This window comes from Artemia franciscana, chromosome 3 (genome assembly GCF_032884065.1).
Source record: "Artemia franciscana chromosome 3, ASM3288406v1, whole genome shotgun sequence".
Lineage (NCBI taxonomy): Eukaryota > Metazoa > Arthropoda > Branchiopoda > Anostraca > Artemiidae > Artemia > Artemia franciscana.
In genome coordinates, this window is record NC_088865.1 from 19,380,058 (window position 1) to 19,396,743 (window position 16,686).

At 34.4% G+C, this 16,686-nt stretch overlaps 1 protein-coding gene across 1 annotated transcript in view; it reads right to left on the reverse strand.

Annotated features, from left to right (window-relative positions):
* Positions 1-219: 219 nt before the first annotated feature.
* The window catches only part of LOC136024983 (eukaryotic translation initiation factor 2 subunit 2-like), a 39,038-nt gene continuing 22,571 nt past the window's right edge, over positions 220-16,686 (reverse strand). Inside the window, exons 3-6 of the mRNA XM_065700592.1 lie at positions 15,929-16,056; positions 12,625-12,760; positions 4,313-4,603; positions 220-506 (exon numbers count right to left, since the gene is read on the reverse strand). Coding sequence (XP_065556664.1) covers positions 283-506; positions 4,313-4,603; positions 12,625-12,760; positions 15,929-16,056 — 779 coding nt within the window. The 3' untranslated portion in view covers positions 220-282. The remainder of the gene's footprint in view (positions 507-4,312; positions 4,604-12,624; positions 12,761-15,928; positions 16,057-16,686) is intronic.

The window sequence follows — 16,686 nt, forward strand, 5'->3', positions numbered from 1 at the left end:
TCGTTCAATCTCAACAGTAAAATTTTATCAAAAAACAAATTAATTAGAATTCAAAAAACAGCCCAAAAACTCCATATAGGAGAATTACAATCCCCCGTAGGAAAATCACTTTTTCCCAGGAGATGACATACAAGCCATATCCCAGATTTAATCAGATATATTTATGTTCAATGCGTCCTTACATTGATATACCAATACCTTCGAAACATCATCAATATATACAGTCAAAAACCTTTAATTGGCTCGAAAAAGAAATAAAAAATAATAATACACCTTCAAAACCTATGATTCTTTTGCTCTGGCTGCAGCGCGCTTAGAAGTTACGGCCTGGAAGCCAGCCTTGATACTAACAACAGAACAACGAGAATTGCAGGCCTCGCATTGGAGAAAGTGAAGGCGACTATCTTTCTGAAGTGTTGTATTCAAAGATCGACAAGTCTTACAGCTGACATACTCTTTTACATATCGACGTAACACATTTTCAACTTGTTTCTGTGTGAATTTACCTGAAAATATATTAATAACACTTTAATGTTATTCCAAGTACCATATCTTAACCAAAGTATATAGCCAAGGGTTTGCATAATTCCAAGTGCTCTTGTGCATATAACGGAGTTACATAGCCTCCGGAGTTATATAACCGGAGTACAAAATCTCAGAGTAACTCACTGTCTCTTCAGTAAAGCAAAAGGCACAAACACGTCCACTTCCAGCCTTTTTGATAGGAAAAGAGCGAATAAAACGACTTTTTACTCGTATAACCGGGACTCAAGATGACAACTCGTGTATATAGCCACCTGAGAACGTTCAATCGCTAAAACAACTGTGTACATTACATTTTTTTTTTTAGACAGTATAATATGATAAAATAGATACCTAAAAGTATTTGTGCAAGATTCAAAAATTACAGGGATCGAATGATCACGGATGGGAGGGGTCATCAGTAAAAGCAAAGGAAATGAATAGTATTTCTGGGAAAACAAGGCTTTCGTGACAGTGTTATGACTTTAGGGTATTTAAGAGCTATTTCAAACATTTTGACGGAAATCTTTAGGTTCCTATATAGCAGCATCAGCGAACAGCACGAAATTCTTTTTTTTGTATTTAAAAAGAATAGCACTTGACAACTTCAAAAAAAAAATTATATTCAATTTCAAATATTCGAAGCATTTTTTTATTAGTAAGCGAAGATGGTTATTTGGCAAGTTGATATTAATTTGTTGTTTCTTTTTCAATTTTTATTTTTTGATGATAGTGATTTTTGATGATTATGATAGTTGAGTTTTCTTTCATTTTCGCATGAACATTATTTTTCTGTTACCATAAATTGCTGCAAGTCTTACAAGGCCAACGGGTTTCTTCTTTATTATAGCCGATCTTGCTTATTTTGTTGATCACTGTGGTTTTTCGTTCATACATTATCTTACCGTATGTTTTGATTTTAGTCAAAATTGGCAGTTAATCTTGTTATATGAGAACTAAAAATACAGGCTCTGTTCCTTTTACAATTGTATAAACTCTATTGCAAGTTATCTCGTTATTAAACAATTTAAATCGTTGGAGATGCTTGACAAAGTCGGCTTTGACTAACTTTTTTTCGATTATTACTCCAGGCTGCCGAAATTTTCCCGTACAAACTAAAAACCTTATCCATACAGGTATGGATGCGTGATTTCACTTTAAAGAGGGGAAGGGGGGTGTGGAGGTACAGTTTAAAAGAAAAAAACAGGCAAAAAATATAGAAAATACAGAAAAATAGTTAAGTGTCAAGATTTTTTTTTTGGGGGGGGGGCACGAGTCCAAGAACAAAACAAAATTAAAGGCTAATTAAATAAATATATGTATACATGTACATTAAATATATATATATATATATATATATATATATATATATATATATACATATATATATATATATATATATATGTATATATATATATATATATATATATATATATATATATATATATATATATATATATATATATATATATATATATATATAAATATATATATATATAAATATATATATATATATATAAACAATTTATCAAATAAACTGAAAACAAGAAAGAAATGAAAAGTAAAATGAATAAAACAGAACTTATTAAATTTCCAAACAATCAGATCCAAAAGGTTTATGTAAACTAATATGATTTTTCCTTTTGATTTCATTTCATTCAAAATTATAGAAAATTGATGCCTAAAAACAACCAATAAAATGTCAATTGGCAATTTTTGCAGCAATTCGCTTAGTTGGCTCAAGCCAATTTTTGGACTCAACGAATCAATTAATAATTTGCCAATTGATTATTTATTTATTTGAGGTGAATGCATTTAAAGGAAGGAACTATTAATGAAAATTTGTTGCATATTACTGAAGTTAGGTTGGTTGTTTAAAAATCTCCCACGAATAAAAAAAACAACGTTGGTCAGATTGAGCAAGGTATTGAAAAAAGAAGAAGAAAATATATACATAAAAAAAAATTCTTGCAAAGTCCATTACATGCGAAAAGTGGGGACTGTGTGTGTTTTACGATTAGTTATTTATTCACCAATATAAAACACGTGTTATTTTATTTTATAGCAAACAAACGAAAGAAATGTTAAAATATATTTTGGTTTCAAGAAAGCAGAAATCTCATTCTATAGCCTTTCGTATAGCCGAGCATGTTCGTACAGAAGTCAGAGAATAGGCATTTGCCTTGCAAGTTTCAAGCCAAAAAAAAAAAAAAAAGAAAAAAAAAAAAAAAAAAAAAAAAAAAAAAAAAAAAAAAAAAAAAAAAAAAAAAAAAAAAAAAAAAAAAAAAAAAACCTGGTTTCATTTCTAATAAAGCGTTGGCGATGGGGTACGGTGATGGAGAAGCCAAAGGCCCACCTTGTGTCTTGAACTTACAGGTTGACAATACATGTATGATTTTCGTTCAAATAAGGCTTTCTGCTAAAGTTAGCAATGAAGTGAGGTTTAGAAATGTTAGAGGGGCCACGGGCCAGCTTTATCAGGTTTTTGCTAGTAGTTGCATCAAATCAAGACTTAACCATTTTGACACCAATTCAGGACTTAGCGCTCTTTTTGGGGGCAAGACACCAAAATTCTGCAGCTTGGACTTCGCTCATTTTTTCAGCGATTCAGGACTTGACTCGCTTTGGCCGGAGTCAAAACTAAGGTGTAGTGAGCAAGACATTGATAGTTTTTGCAACATGTCATCGACAGTCTGCAGCTTAGACTCATTTTTACAAGTCAGGAATTGTCTTGTTTTTGCACCAAGTCAGCTCTCAACTCAGAATTTGCTCGTTTTTACACTAATTGAAGACTTTCCTAATTATTGCCTTGAATCGGACCTTAGCTCGTTTTAATACAGACTCAGGACTTGGCTCATTTTTTGTACCAGATCGCGGTTTTTTTTTTTGCTTTTAAGGCTTGCACTGACTTTTTTAGTTCCAGAATTTTGCACTGAGTTACTTCGGGCTCGTTTTAGCACTAGGATTGACAATCCTCACGTCATTCCAACTTAAAAAAGGTGTAGCGTATATACCCTCCGCAAAAAAACTGGCGGTTGAGGGCAAGAAAGATTAATACCCAAATTTTTACTTCCGATCATACATATCTCTTTTCACTGCAAGACTCTGTTTTTAACAAGCTTGGATATGCCTATTTTCCCTTAAAAATCGTTTCTGTAAAGAATCGACCAATTGCACAGTTTAGATTATGTCCCTTCTGTAGGCACATTTTTTCGACTCTTTGATCATTCCAAATGAAATGCATGCCTCAAATTTTGATCCAACGCTATGTTAGGTTAAGGGGGTACCCAGGGACGGAGAAGGTCCTCCACAGGGGAGAGGCTGGTCAATCCCTTTCAGTCCTTCAAAAGGGCCTCGCTAGTGTTACGCAACCCGCTAAAAACGTCCAGAAAAAAAAAATTCCAAGGGAAACTCGTGAATCTTTATTTAGTTGACGCTACTGTATCGGTCATGATATTGTATTAGGGTTTCTTTCTTAATACTTAGCAATGACGTAAGGGCACATTCTAAATCAAGTATAGTGTTCACTATCATCAGCGGAAACGTTCTTTTTCGGATTCTTCACTGTTAACACTGATTCTGACGTTCTTTACTATTTTATTTTCTACTTCGTATTTTTTTTACATCTTGTCTTGACAATTACTTTCCAATAATAGTTAAACCAGTTTACACAGATACTGCACATAGGCAATATATTTTTGTTTTGTTTTTGCGGTATTTTGGGTATTCTGCTAGGAATTATGGTTAGATTGTTAATTTGACGAGAATTAAAATTAGTTAGCTTCCTTACCTTTAATAATAAGCTGATTAGTTCCATCAATAGAGCCTTGAGTTCCCAACTCAGCCAATAAAAAATCCAAAACATGTTTTTGTGATCGATGCAATAATTTGCATATGTCTGAAAAATTGACAAAGGAGGTTTTTTTGGCCCCCACTCGGACAACCTGGGGTGGTTTCATCATCACCTTCTTCTTTTCGCCAGTTACCATCTCAGGATTCTTTTCTTTTAAAGTCTTATAAAATCGCTCTAGCAAATCGTCATAGGTATACTCTTTTTCTTCAGTGGGAATAATGGTTTCAACTGCAAAAGTTTTTTAATTATTTATCGCATAGTCAAGGGAATTAAAGGCTATCAAGAAAAAAAAAAAAGGCATTTATTTACTAATGTTTGTTAATAAGATTTATAGTTTTATTACAATATTTAAGAACGAATTACGAAGAAATTTATCGATTAAAATTTATTAAGGCATCCATACTGAGGGCGTATTCATTCCAGTTCAGTTCGATTTTTTTTATCTTTGCTAAATAGAAACCCGATTTGAGCATTGAAGCTACTTTGAGTAGATTGGGATCACAATATCTGCTGTAAATTTATTTCAAAATTTTTAGCATCATTCTACATAAAGCTTTCCTCTTTTATTTCTTAGCACTAACTGCAATCTTTAGACTTAGTAAACTAGTCTATATTTAATTCTTAGTAGTTTGTGAGAAAAGTTATCACAGAGTTATGATAATTATAATAAGTTAAAATAGAGACCAAATTCTACAGGTTTTTACAATCGTTTATCAGCCTAGTTGGGTAAATATTTGCACTTAAATTCTTTTTCTCAGGCTCTTTACCAAACATTTGGTAAGTCTTTTCTTCCGTGCCATATTCTGACGGCTAAAAAACAATAATACAACATAAAATAAATAGATCATCACTTAATTTCTGTGCTTGGTTCTGGTTCACTACCCCACACAACTAGACAACGAGAATCCGTGCTAAAACTTAAACATTTCAATACAAAATTTAAAAGACTTCATCCTCCAGACCTATACTAAACATTCCTATCAATCCTTCAACACGCACAAAGCCCTAATTTCAAATCTATCAACAAAATGTATATTTTTACCTGCATTTTAACATGAAAGACACATAGATCATAGTTAAAAAATAACAAAGAGAAAAAAATCAATAAAACAGCGCTGAAACCAAACTCAGAATCAATATTACAAAACAATAATATGATAAGACAAACAAAATATCTTTACCCAATTACTCAGAAAACGCACTCATTGCCCGGATATTGACCCGCTTGAACTTACCAGCATTACTGAGTAATATGACAATTATTTTCTAGGGTTTTAATCATCCGACCCCTTTCACATACGTCTATCCCAAGTAGTTGTTCCTCACAATTTCCGCGAACCAATATCCTTACTAAAATAAGTGATCCAAATTTCTAAATTGCCACCAACTGGCCAGTGTTGATTGAATTTTTTTCTGGATTTTCTTTGAACCACCACAGTCCCATAGTAAACATAAAAAAAACTAGTTTTTTTTAACTGAAAGTAAGGAGCGACATTAAAACTTAAAACGAACAGAAATTACTCCGTATATGAAATGGGTTGTCCCCTCCGCAATCCCTCGCTCTTTACGCTAAAGCTTTTAATTGTTTTAAAAAGCAGAATTGTGGCAAAGAGTCAAACTTTAGCGTAAAGAGCGAGGGATTGCGGAGGGGACAACCCATTTCGTATACGGAGTAATTTCTGTTCGTTTTAAGTTTTAATGTCGCTCCTTACTTTCAGTTAAAAAACTAGTTTTTTTTTTATGTAATTTCTGAACGTTTTAGAATTAATGCATGTTTGATTTTGGCTCTCCACACATAAATTATTAAAATGAAATTTGCATATTAATTCCTTTTTTGGCTAAATGGCTTTCACTTAGTTTTGATCACGATTTTGAGAAATAAGGGATGGGGAAGGAGGCCTAGTTGCCATGCAATTTTTCGGTTACATAAAAAGGCAACTATAAATTTTAATTTCTAACGAATTTTTTAATTAGTAAAAAATATACGTAACTTAAGAAAAAACTTACGTAACAAACTTTTATATTCTTTAATTTTTATTTTGTATATGAGGGGGTTTGTAACCTCGGTAATACCTCGTTCTTCACACTAAATCGTAAGTTTTGTGCCAATTCTTTAAGAATGACCCCTGAATCAGAAAGGCCGTAGAATAAATAGTTGAAATTATTAAAAATACTATAGCATAAAGAGCGAGGTATTTATCTCCTCCTAAATACCTCACTCTTTATGCTAAAGTATTTTTAGAACCCCTCATATGCGTAATAATCTCTGTTCGTTTTAAGTTTCAATGCTACTCTTTACTTTCTATTGAAAAAAACTTTTCCATGTTTATTTTTTCATTGTTTTTATATAGTAATTCTAGAAAATCCTGCGCCCTTTTCATTGAATTTCTGTTCCCCCGTGACATATTTCTCCAAGGAAAGATCCTCCCACATAGCCCCCTCCCCTCAACCCCACCCCCAAAACCAAAAAAAAATCCCCTGAAAACGACTGTACACTTCCCAATAACCATTATTATATGTAAACACTGGTCGAAATTTGTAACTTGCAGCCCCTCCCCCAGGGACTGTGGGGGAGTAAGTCATTCCCAAAGACATAGTTATTATGGTTTTTGACTATGCGGAACAAAATGGCTATCTCAAAATTTTGATCTGTTGACTTTGGAGAAAAAATGAGCGTGGGAGGGGGCCTAAGTGCCCTCCAATTTTTTTTGTCACTTAAAAAGGGCACTAGAACTTTTCATTTCCGTTAGAATGAGCCCTCTTGTGACATTCTAGGACCACTTGGTCAAAACGATGACCCCTGGAAAAAAAAACAAAAAACAAAAAAAAAAACAAATAAACACGCACCCGTGATTTGTCTTCTGGAAAAAAAGTACGAAATTCTACATTATTGTAGATAGGAGCTTGAAAATTTTGCTATAGGGTTCTCTGATACGCCGAATGCGATGGTGTAATTTTCGTTAAGATTATGTGACTATCAGGGGGTGTATTCCCCTATTTTCTAAAATAAGGCAAATTTTTTCAGGCTCGTAACTTTTGATGACAAAGGCTAAACTTGATGAAACTTATATATTTAAAATAAGCATGAAAATCTGATTCTTTTGATGTATATTTTAGCATCAAAATTCCGTTTTTTAGAGTTTGGTTTACTATTGAGCCGGGTCGCTCCTTACTACAGTTCGTTACCACGAACTGTTTGATTAACAATTATATATTACAGAAATAATATAAGTAATACTGACAAAGAAGAAATGAAAGGAAGCCATAGTTTTTATTTCAATTGGTAATCAGAAGCACACGGACGAAAGTAAAAAGGCTGCTAGGTAATACAGTTCCCGAAGAGATGCAAAACAGAGGGTTTCAACAAACTCGAAAAATTTAACTCGGTTTTAGTCAGGCCTTCTTTTCAAGCCCGATTTTTTTTTTTTTTTTTTTATTTCTTTGAGCCTTATTTAACTGCCAAGAAACCCAGAAACCAGCTTCTTTCAGTTCTGAACCCAGCTTAGGTTTATTCCTACGTGAAAACGGCGATTTTTTAAAAATTTCACTTTTAGTTGTTTCAAGATTATAAAATTTATATGGGGGCACCACATTTTCGAAAGTGTTGCCATGTCGAGCGTTGAAAATGACCAGTTACATTTGGAAATACTTTTCATCCATAAAAATTCATACATGAACAATCTGTTCTTTCCAAAGACAACTACACCTTCAAAAAAAGCTTTAGGCTGATTTTTCAACCATTGTTTTTTTTTTTTTTTAATTGGTACCCGCAACTATCAAAGATGCATAGTTACACACAGAGGCCTTTTTCCTTTAAAATTGACAAGATTATTTGATTTGGAACGGGGGCCAGTGGCGTGACTGCTCAGCGGTGCCAAAGTTGATCCAGCTCTAAATAGGTCCCACGATAAATTTGAGGAATGCAAACAGAAAGAATGTGCGAAAACATAGAATAGCTGGCCTGCAGCCCCCAAATGAGCTTCCTGGCTGAAGGGCCATGAAATGGAGATCAGCACCGCCGGTAGAGACTTTAAGGTCCAATGTCGTATTCTTTGCCTCTTTTTAAAGAAATGTTTGTAGGCAGGTGTGCAAAAAATTCCAAAGCTGCCAGTAGCAGAATTCCAAAAGCTGCCGACCCTTTTGCAGCACAACTTGTGTTTTGACCGTTTTGCTTTGAGCGAAAAGTATTTTTATACGTAACATTTGCCGAAAAGTAACAGATGTAACTTAGTATAGCTCGCAGTCAGAAATATCAATAGTTTTCTGAATCACAATTGACAATGTAATCTACTTAAATGGCAAGCCATATTAGCCATAAATAGCATATTCCATAATTTTATATGTACCATTTTATCAAAAGTATTGTATCATATTTACTCTAATGCTGCTAGTGTAGTATAGTATTCATAGTCTGAAGAATACTGTATATAGCTTACTGCTGTCACTTTATGGATGGTTGTACACTCCAATGCTATTGGTATTATGAAAATAACGCATACCCAACTGCATGTTTGATGCTCATTGATCAATATACTACAACTATAACAAGAGCTAAGAGCTCACATGGCACTTGTGACGAGGTCGGAAGAGTCAAGAGCTCATAAGGTATGAGCTCTAGCAAAATTTTAAGAATCAATAGATTGCTTTAAAAGGAAAATCAGAGGCTTAATGCCGGTCGGGATTTAAAATAAGAATTCTGAGGCACGAGGTCCTTCTAAATATCAAAATTCATTAAGATCCGATCACCCACTCGCAAGGTAAAAACACCTCAATTTTTCCTCTCCCTTCAGCCCCCCAGATGTTCGAACCGGGAAAACGACTTTATCAAGTCAATTTGTACATCTCCCTTACACGCCTACCAATTTTCATCGTCGTAGCACGTCCAGAAGCACCAAACTCACTGAACCCCACCATCGAACTTCCCCAAAGAGAGCGGATCCAGTCCGGTTACGTCAGTCACGTATCTACGACATTCATAAGCATTTTCCAAGATTTCTGGTTTTCCCCTCCAGCTCCCCCCAATGTCAAAAGATCTGGTCGGGATTTGAAAAAAGAGCTCTGAGACATGAGTTCCTTCTAAATATCAAATTTCATTAAGATCCGGTCACCCGTTCTTAAGTTAAAAATACTTCAATTTTTCTAACTTTTCCAAATTAACAATCCCCAGCTCCCCCAAAGAGAAAGGATCCATACCAATTATGTCAATCTCGTTTCTATAACTTGCGCTTATTCTTCCCATCAAGTTTCATCCCGATATCTCCACTCTAAGCGTTTTCCAAAATTTCCGGTTTCCAAAATTTTTGTTTCCCCCCTACAACCCTCTATGCCCCTGGATCCGATTTGCTTTGAAAATGGAGCATCTGAGACATAAGATCCTTCTATATATCAAGTTTCATTGAGATCCGATCACCCATTCGTAAGATACCTCGATTTCACGTTTTCCAAGAATTCCGGCTTTCCCTTCCAACTCCCTTCAATGTCACCAGATCTGGTCGGGGTTTAAAATGAGAGTTTTAAAGCACAAGATTCTTCTAGATATCAAATTTCATTAAGATCTGATCACCCGTTCGCAAGTTACAAATACCTCATTTTTTCTAATTTTTCCGAATTACTCCCCACCCCCCCCCAACTCCACCAAAGAGAGCGGATCCGGCCCGGTTATGTCAGTCACCTATCTTGGACTTGTGCTTATTCTTTCCACCAAGTTTTATCCCGATCTCTCAACTTTAAGCGTTTTCCAAGATTTTCGCCCCCCCCCCCCACTAATGACACTGGACCCGGTCGAGATAAAAAAAAAAAAAGAGATCTAAGTTTCGAAGTCCTTCTAAATATGTAATTTCATGAAGATACGATCATTCTTTCGCAAGTTAAAAATACCTCATTTTTTCTATTTTTTTTTTAAATTACCCCCCCCCCCCAACTCCCCCAAAGAGATCAGATCCGTTCCGGTTATGTCAATCCCGTATCTAGGACTTTTGCTTATTTTTCCCACGAAGTTTCACCCCGATCCCTCCACTCTAAGCATTTTCCAAGAGCTTAGGTTCCGTCACCCCCCCCCCACCCGACATCCCCTTCCCCGGATAAGGTTGAAATCGGCCCCTACTTGCCTGGAAGTGCCTGAAGTAGCAAAACCGGGACAGACAGACAGACAGACAGACCGACAGAATTTGCGATCGCTATATGTCACTTGGTTAATACCAAGTGCCATAAAAAGGCGGTATAATACATAAGTACCCTTTAATCTACCATGCATTCAATTGTTATGTAATTTAGAATAATATTTTATGGCAAAAACCTAGAGTAAAAGAAAATAAGATTCACTAAATTGCAGAAAATAAGAATAAAAAGCATAATCTTAACGGGTCCATTTAATTTCTGAGTAAAATGACGGTTATATTTTGAAAGAAGTTTTGAAAAGTTTCTGAGTGGTATGTTTATAGCCCGATAACGGAAATATATCCAAATTCATCGCGAAATCCCCCCTCTCTCTGCATACGTACCATGCGTTCCCTTTTTCGTCTTAGAATAATTTTTCAAGCTAATTCTCTTCTATTTTGAGACCCTTAAAAATTAAACAGAATAGCAAAAGAAACAAAATTTAAACTCATGGTCCAGCAGTCTAAAAAAAGCCTCTTTGCATCGATGCTCAGATATAAATATGCTTCCACTAGCATAGGAAGAAAGGTCAGTAATTCAATGATCTATGTCTGGTTTTTGATATGTAGTAAATAATTGAAACAAAACTTTGGAAAGTAGTGAAAAACTTATGTCAAGTTAAGTGAAAGTTATAGTTACTAGGGGTGGATTGTGACTAGTAATAAATCACAAGGATGGCAACCCTGAGCGAACGGGGATTTTCCGGAACTAATTCTTTTTGAGAAGACAGATTTTTGGGGAAATCCCAAAAATTCGGGGATAGTGGAAGCGCTGGTATTTTCAGACCAAATAAGCCAACAAATTTGTACTAGGCCATAAAAATTGCCAAGTAGCATTGCTACTATGCTACCCCAATTTTTGCATGGCGGATCATAACTTATGTTTTGACAGCTATTCTTTGAGCAAAATTATCTTTATATGTAAAAAGGGTATTTTCAGACAAAATCTGCCAACAAAACTGAAAAACTGACAAGTAGCATTGCTTCTTTGCTACCCCCTTTTTGCACTGTGGTTTGTCGGTATAAGTTTCTACAAACCAATCCAAAAAATCAGATTTCATCTTCACTGTCCTTAATGCTTTAACGTTTATGATTTGTAAAAAAAAAAACTGAAAACACCAAACATTACATACATGTTTATGGGCTTTGTTTTTTAACTTATGACACCGTTTTTGGGACCACTTTCGTTTCTCCCACCGGGGTACTGGCTGTTTAATCAAAAAGAGGCTCTAATAGCATCATTTTCATTTAAGCTATCAGGCTCTCTATTCAGCTCTTGGTTCTCTCTAGCTATCCGACTCTTTTCAGAAATCTATGTGGTAATGCAAAATGTCTGCAACCTTCTCATGCATTCGTTAGGTCTCATCCACGGCTAATTGTGGGTGCTATTGCCTATCAATTCGGATCAACTGACCATCCATACTGATTTCAACAAAGTGTAACATACCTAAAAATCTATTAAACATCTATGAACGAGTGTTTAAGTCTATTCCCAAAAGATTATAATTTGAAAAAGGGGTAGCATATCCATAAACATGGAGTCGGGGCTCGGCTCGGGGGGCTCGGGTTCTATAATCCATTTGAGATCTTCAAGCTACACAATCCATCATAATTATCAGTGCTCAGATCATTCTTATTTCACAAAGGTGTGTATATTCACTTTCCTACTATTCTTATCTATGAGACAGGGGAGAAAGTGAGTGCGTAATATATTGGTGAGGTTTGAGATGAGGAATTAATGGGCTCATCAATATATTTTCATACTGATGATGTTAGAGCAGGAACTCGAGCACCAGACTCCTTTGAAATATTAGTTTTGTGATTTTCGGACAATTTATCATATAAATCTATTTTGGACTACTGGCAACCCCAGTGATTTTGAAACCATATTTAATCACAAATGATAATTTTTAAAGTAAACGAAATTAATTCAACAACAACAAAAAATAAGAGAGGGGGATGTATCTTTCAAAACCTAAGGCGTTTAGCTATAGCAACGCCAAATTAAATCCCTACAGATTGAATCAGACTATTGACCGACAGCAAGGTATAGCAGTAGAAATACAAGAAAAATCAATATTAGTAAAAACTCACCGCCTGCCTGCTCTGATCCCTCAATATCTTCAAGTACGGCTTTCAAATCCTTTTTACTCTTCTTTGCCTTCTTCTTCATTTTACTGAAGTCTAAATCTAAGTCCATATCAGCAGTCTCGGGGACATCCTCAATTGCCTGCAAGATGCAAGAAATTAATACGTAATAAACTAAAAGGAGCACATATATATACAAAAAAGTTTCTCGTTTTTTATTGTTGTAAAAAGGGAGTAACTTTTATGTTGTAAAAAGGGTGGGAATAAATTGGTTGTTTTCTATTTTGTTGTTCAGTTTAAGGTCTTTATTTTAATTGCGGAATATTAGAGATAGTACCTCTTATTCATATTTAGCTATTTTTTTTTTACTATTTTCCTATAATCAATTGATTGATGGCAAGAAAGCAGTTTTCAGAACTAAAAAGCTGTCCTAATTTCTTTAATAATCTTTTTTTGTCACTGATCTGAAAAATGTTTCCGAAAAGAAGTCTTTCAAAGGAAAGTAAAGGGCACCACTAAATTAAAGACCAGCAAAAATGAACTCTTATAATAATTCAGACTTAAGACGAATAGAAACCACCATCAATGAATAAACGAAACCAAAAACGAACAGAGATTTAAATGAATATTATATCAAAATTGAAGATGAACAAACTCCTAAAATGAGCAAATAAATCCCAAAACGAATAGAAACTAAAATAAATAATCAGATCAACCTTAAATCGAACAGAAATTACCAAAAAAAGGAGTAGGACTCCCCCTTAGCCCTCTTAAGGCCAGAGCGTCATTCGCACTTTGGTTAACAATAAACATTTTCCCCTGTATTGTCACAACATCGAACAGTCAAAAATTTCTGAGACTTCTAGGAATTCATATCACTATATATTAAACAATCAGTCTATTTTATTTTGGCAAACAAAAACTACATGGCTCAAAATATATTAAGTTTTCAATAAAACGTATATGACGCCCAGGCCGTTTAAAGGGACAGAGAAAGGGGGATAAAATAGTACCGATCTTATTCGTAAGCTTTAACGAGCCTTGTAATATTAATTTTTTGTTGATGTCGGGACAAATAAAAACATACTTCTCAAAACTGAAACAAATTTCAAATTACGCTCTGGCCTTTTAGGTGTCGAAGGAACTAGCCTTACTTTCATTTCTGGCAATTCCTGTTTGTTTTAGGTTGACTTGATAATTCATTTAATTTCTGTTTCTTTCAGGACCCATTCATTCATCTACAGCAGTGTCTGTTATCTTTGTATTTCATATTATTCTTCATTTTCATTTCTCTTTGTTTTGGAATCATGTATTTATTGATATTAATTTCTGTTCGTTCTAGTTTGAATTATCATAGGACTATTTGTTATCGTCTTAGGTTTTAATGTGGTTCTTTACATTTCTATGAAAAACTTCTTTTTAGAATTTTTTTTTCAATTAATATCTGTTTGTTTTAATTGACTTAGTTCTAATATTGGTTAAAATTAGGAATTGCATGATTGATTTGAATTTCGATTAGTAAAAATTTCCGATCAGCAGTTATTTTTGTGTAATATATAGTTTTAATATCAGTTTTACTACAAATTTTGTGTGAATTGTGAGAGGGATTATTATAAATGTAAATTGTCATGCCCATATTGAGGTTTCACCCATTGATACAACGCGTTTCTTTCGAATTTAATTGAAAAACAGCAAAACTTTCAAATAATAGGTTTTTCAAAGAAAAATAAACAGCCATAATAAAACTTAAGATGAGCAGAAATTAAGTCCTATAATAATTGAAACTTTAACAGACCAGATATTAATACTTGAAAATAAATGAAACTCAAAACAATCAGAAATTAAAATAATCACATTAAATACAAAGATGACAGATACTAAAATCCTAAAACGAGACAACTAATTATAAATATAATGGAGTTAATAACTCCTGAAACAAGTAAAAATTAAAATAAATGTTGAATTTAAACTTAAGAAGAACAGAAAGTACAACAAACAGGAGTTTGGCTACTACCCCCTCCCCCTACCCAAGCGTAAACCTTCTAAAGGCTATTGCGTCATTTGCAATTTATTGAAAACTATTTGTGTTTTGAACACTTTGCTTTATTTTTTTTAAATATCGAAGATAAATAAAAAATAAATCGCACTAATAATTAAAATGACCAGAAAGAATTAATGAAAATAAACTGAATGTTTAATATATAATGATACTAATTCCTGGAAATCGCATCAATTCAAGACTTTTTTTTAAGAGCTTTTTTTATTTTCCAACGTCATAATTATTTAAATATATTTGGGAATTCTACGCCATCCTCCCAGTCGCTCCCGAATACAGATACTTCATACTTCCCATTTTTGTTGAATTGAGACTTGCATCACACTTTCATCAACTGAACAGTCCAGCTCGTTTTTCCAAGAACCTTATTTATTTCTCAAATTACTCAGGTGTTTTAATTCTATCTCCCCATTAAAAAAAAAGAGACCTGAATTAAATCAAAAGCATCATTCATTTTATGGAGACGAAGAGCGTGGAAATTCCGTGGGTCTGGGGAGCCTAGGGTTAAACAAGTTCCCAGGAAAAGACCAGAGTTTCAGGTGAGGCGGAAAACGCCTGGTCCTACAGCAAGAATAAGTGAGTAGGTGTTTTTCAGGTTATGTGCTCAGGTTGATTGACAATTTAATACTTGAAAGTCTTGCTTCATGACACCCTCCTTTACAGGCCATGTAGCCTTTGTAGGGGACTTGTGATTGTGCTACTGAGTTGTTCTTGTTGCTTGTTTTGTTTTTGGTTGAAATTTCTATCTTATCATATCAAGTAAAATTGCTTAACTATGCGCAAGGCAAAGCAGAAAAGGAGTATATTCCACCCAACAAGATTATTTTGATGGATTCACCACAGAAAAAAAAAGAATCATGACATGGAATAGGTTTTTGGCACTTCCTTCAGAGAAACATTTGATGCCCATTAAAGTTTTCCTCAAAGACAAAATGTTTTCAGCAACAAATAAATATGGTTCAAACCTTTTGTATCCAATTATTATCATTATCATTTATAATTCCAATCAGTCATTTTTACTACTATTCTTAGTCTTGTAACTAATTTAGGGATAACTTGTATATAAATCAACAAGAATCACAAACAACATACAACACTCCTAATCCATACAACACTCCATGTCTGAAGAGGAAATAAAAAACAAGACTCCCATGACATCCTCTAGGTAGCCAGATTATATTAGAGGAGGAGTGAGGGGACCGGGAGAAGACAGCTCATTAACTGTTAGCAATTGACTTTCAAAGAAAAGGATACCTCTTCAGGCGGTCCTGCTTTAGCGTCATCTTCTTTTTCATCAGCTTCTAAGTCTTGAATGGTAATTTTTTTCTTTGATTTTTTCTTTTTCTTACCAAAAGACTCCAAGTCCAAATCTTCTAAAGTATCTGGAAAATAAGAGCAGCATTCATGAATACAAAATATATTTGACTTTAAGACAAGTTAAACAAAACAAAAGCATGTCGGTAATTATGGAGGGTAATGTTACATTGGAAAACGCTGTTTCCTACTATAGAGGCAGATTTATTCTATATTAATAGTAATTATCAGAGTATGTTACAGCAAATAAGAGAATCGCATTTATAAACAAGAGCTAAGAGCTCATATGGCACTTGTGACGAGGTCGGAAGAGCCAAGAGCTCATGTGGCTTGAGCTCTAGCAAAATTCTAAGAATCAATAGATTGATTTAAAAGAAAAATCAGAGGCTTAATGCTGGTCGGGATTTAAAATAAAAGCTCTGAGACACGAGGTCCTTCTAAATATCAAAATTGATTAAGATCCGATCACCCACTCGTAAGTTAAAAATACCCCATTTTTAAAATTTTTCCTCTCCCTTCAGCCCCCCCCCCAGATTGTGAAATCGGGGAAAACGACTTTATCAAGTTAATTTGTGCAGGTCCCTGAAATGCCTACCAATTTTCATCGTCCTAGCACGTCCAGAAGCACCAAACTCGCCAAGGTACTGGACCCCCCCTAACTCCCCCAAAGAGAGCAGATTCAGTCCGGTCACGTCAAT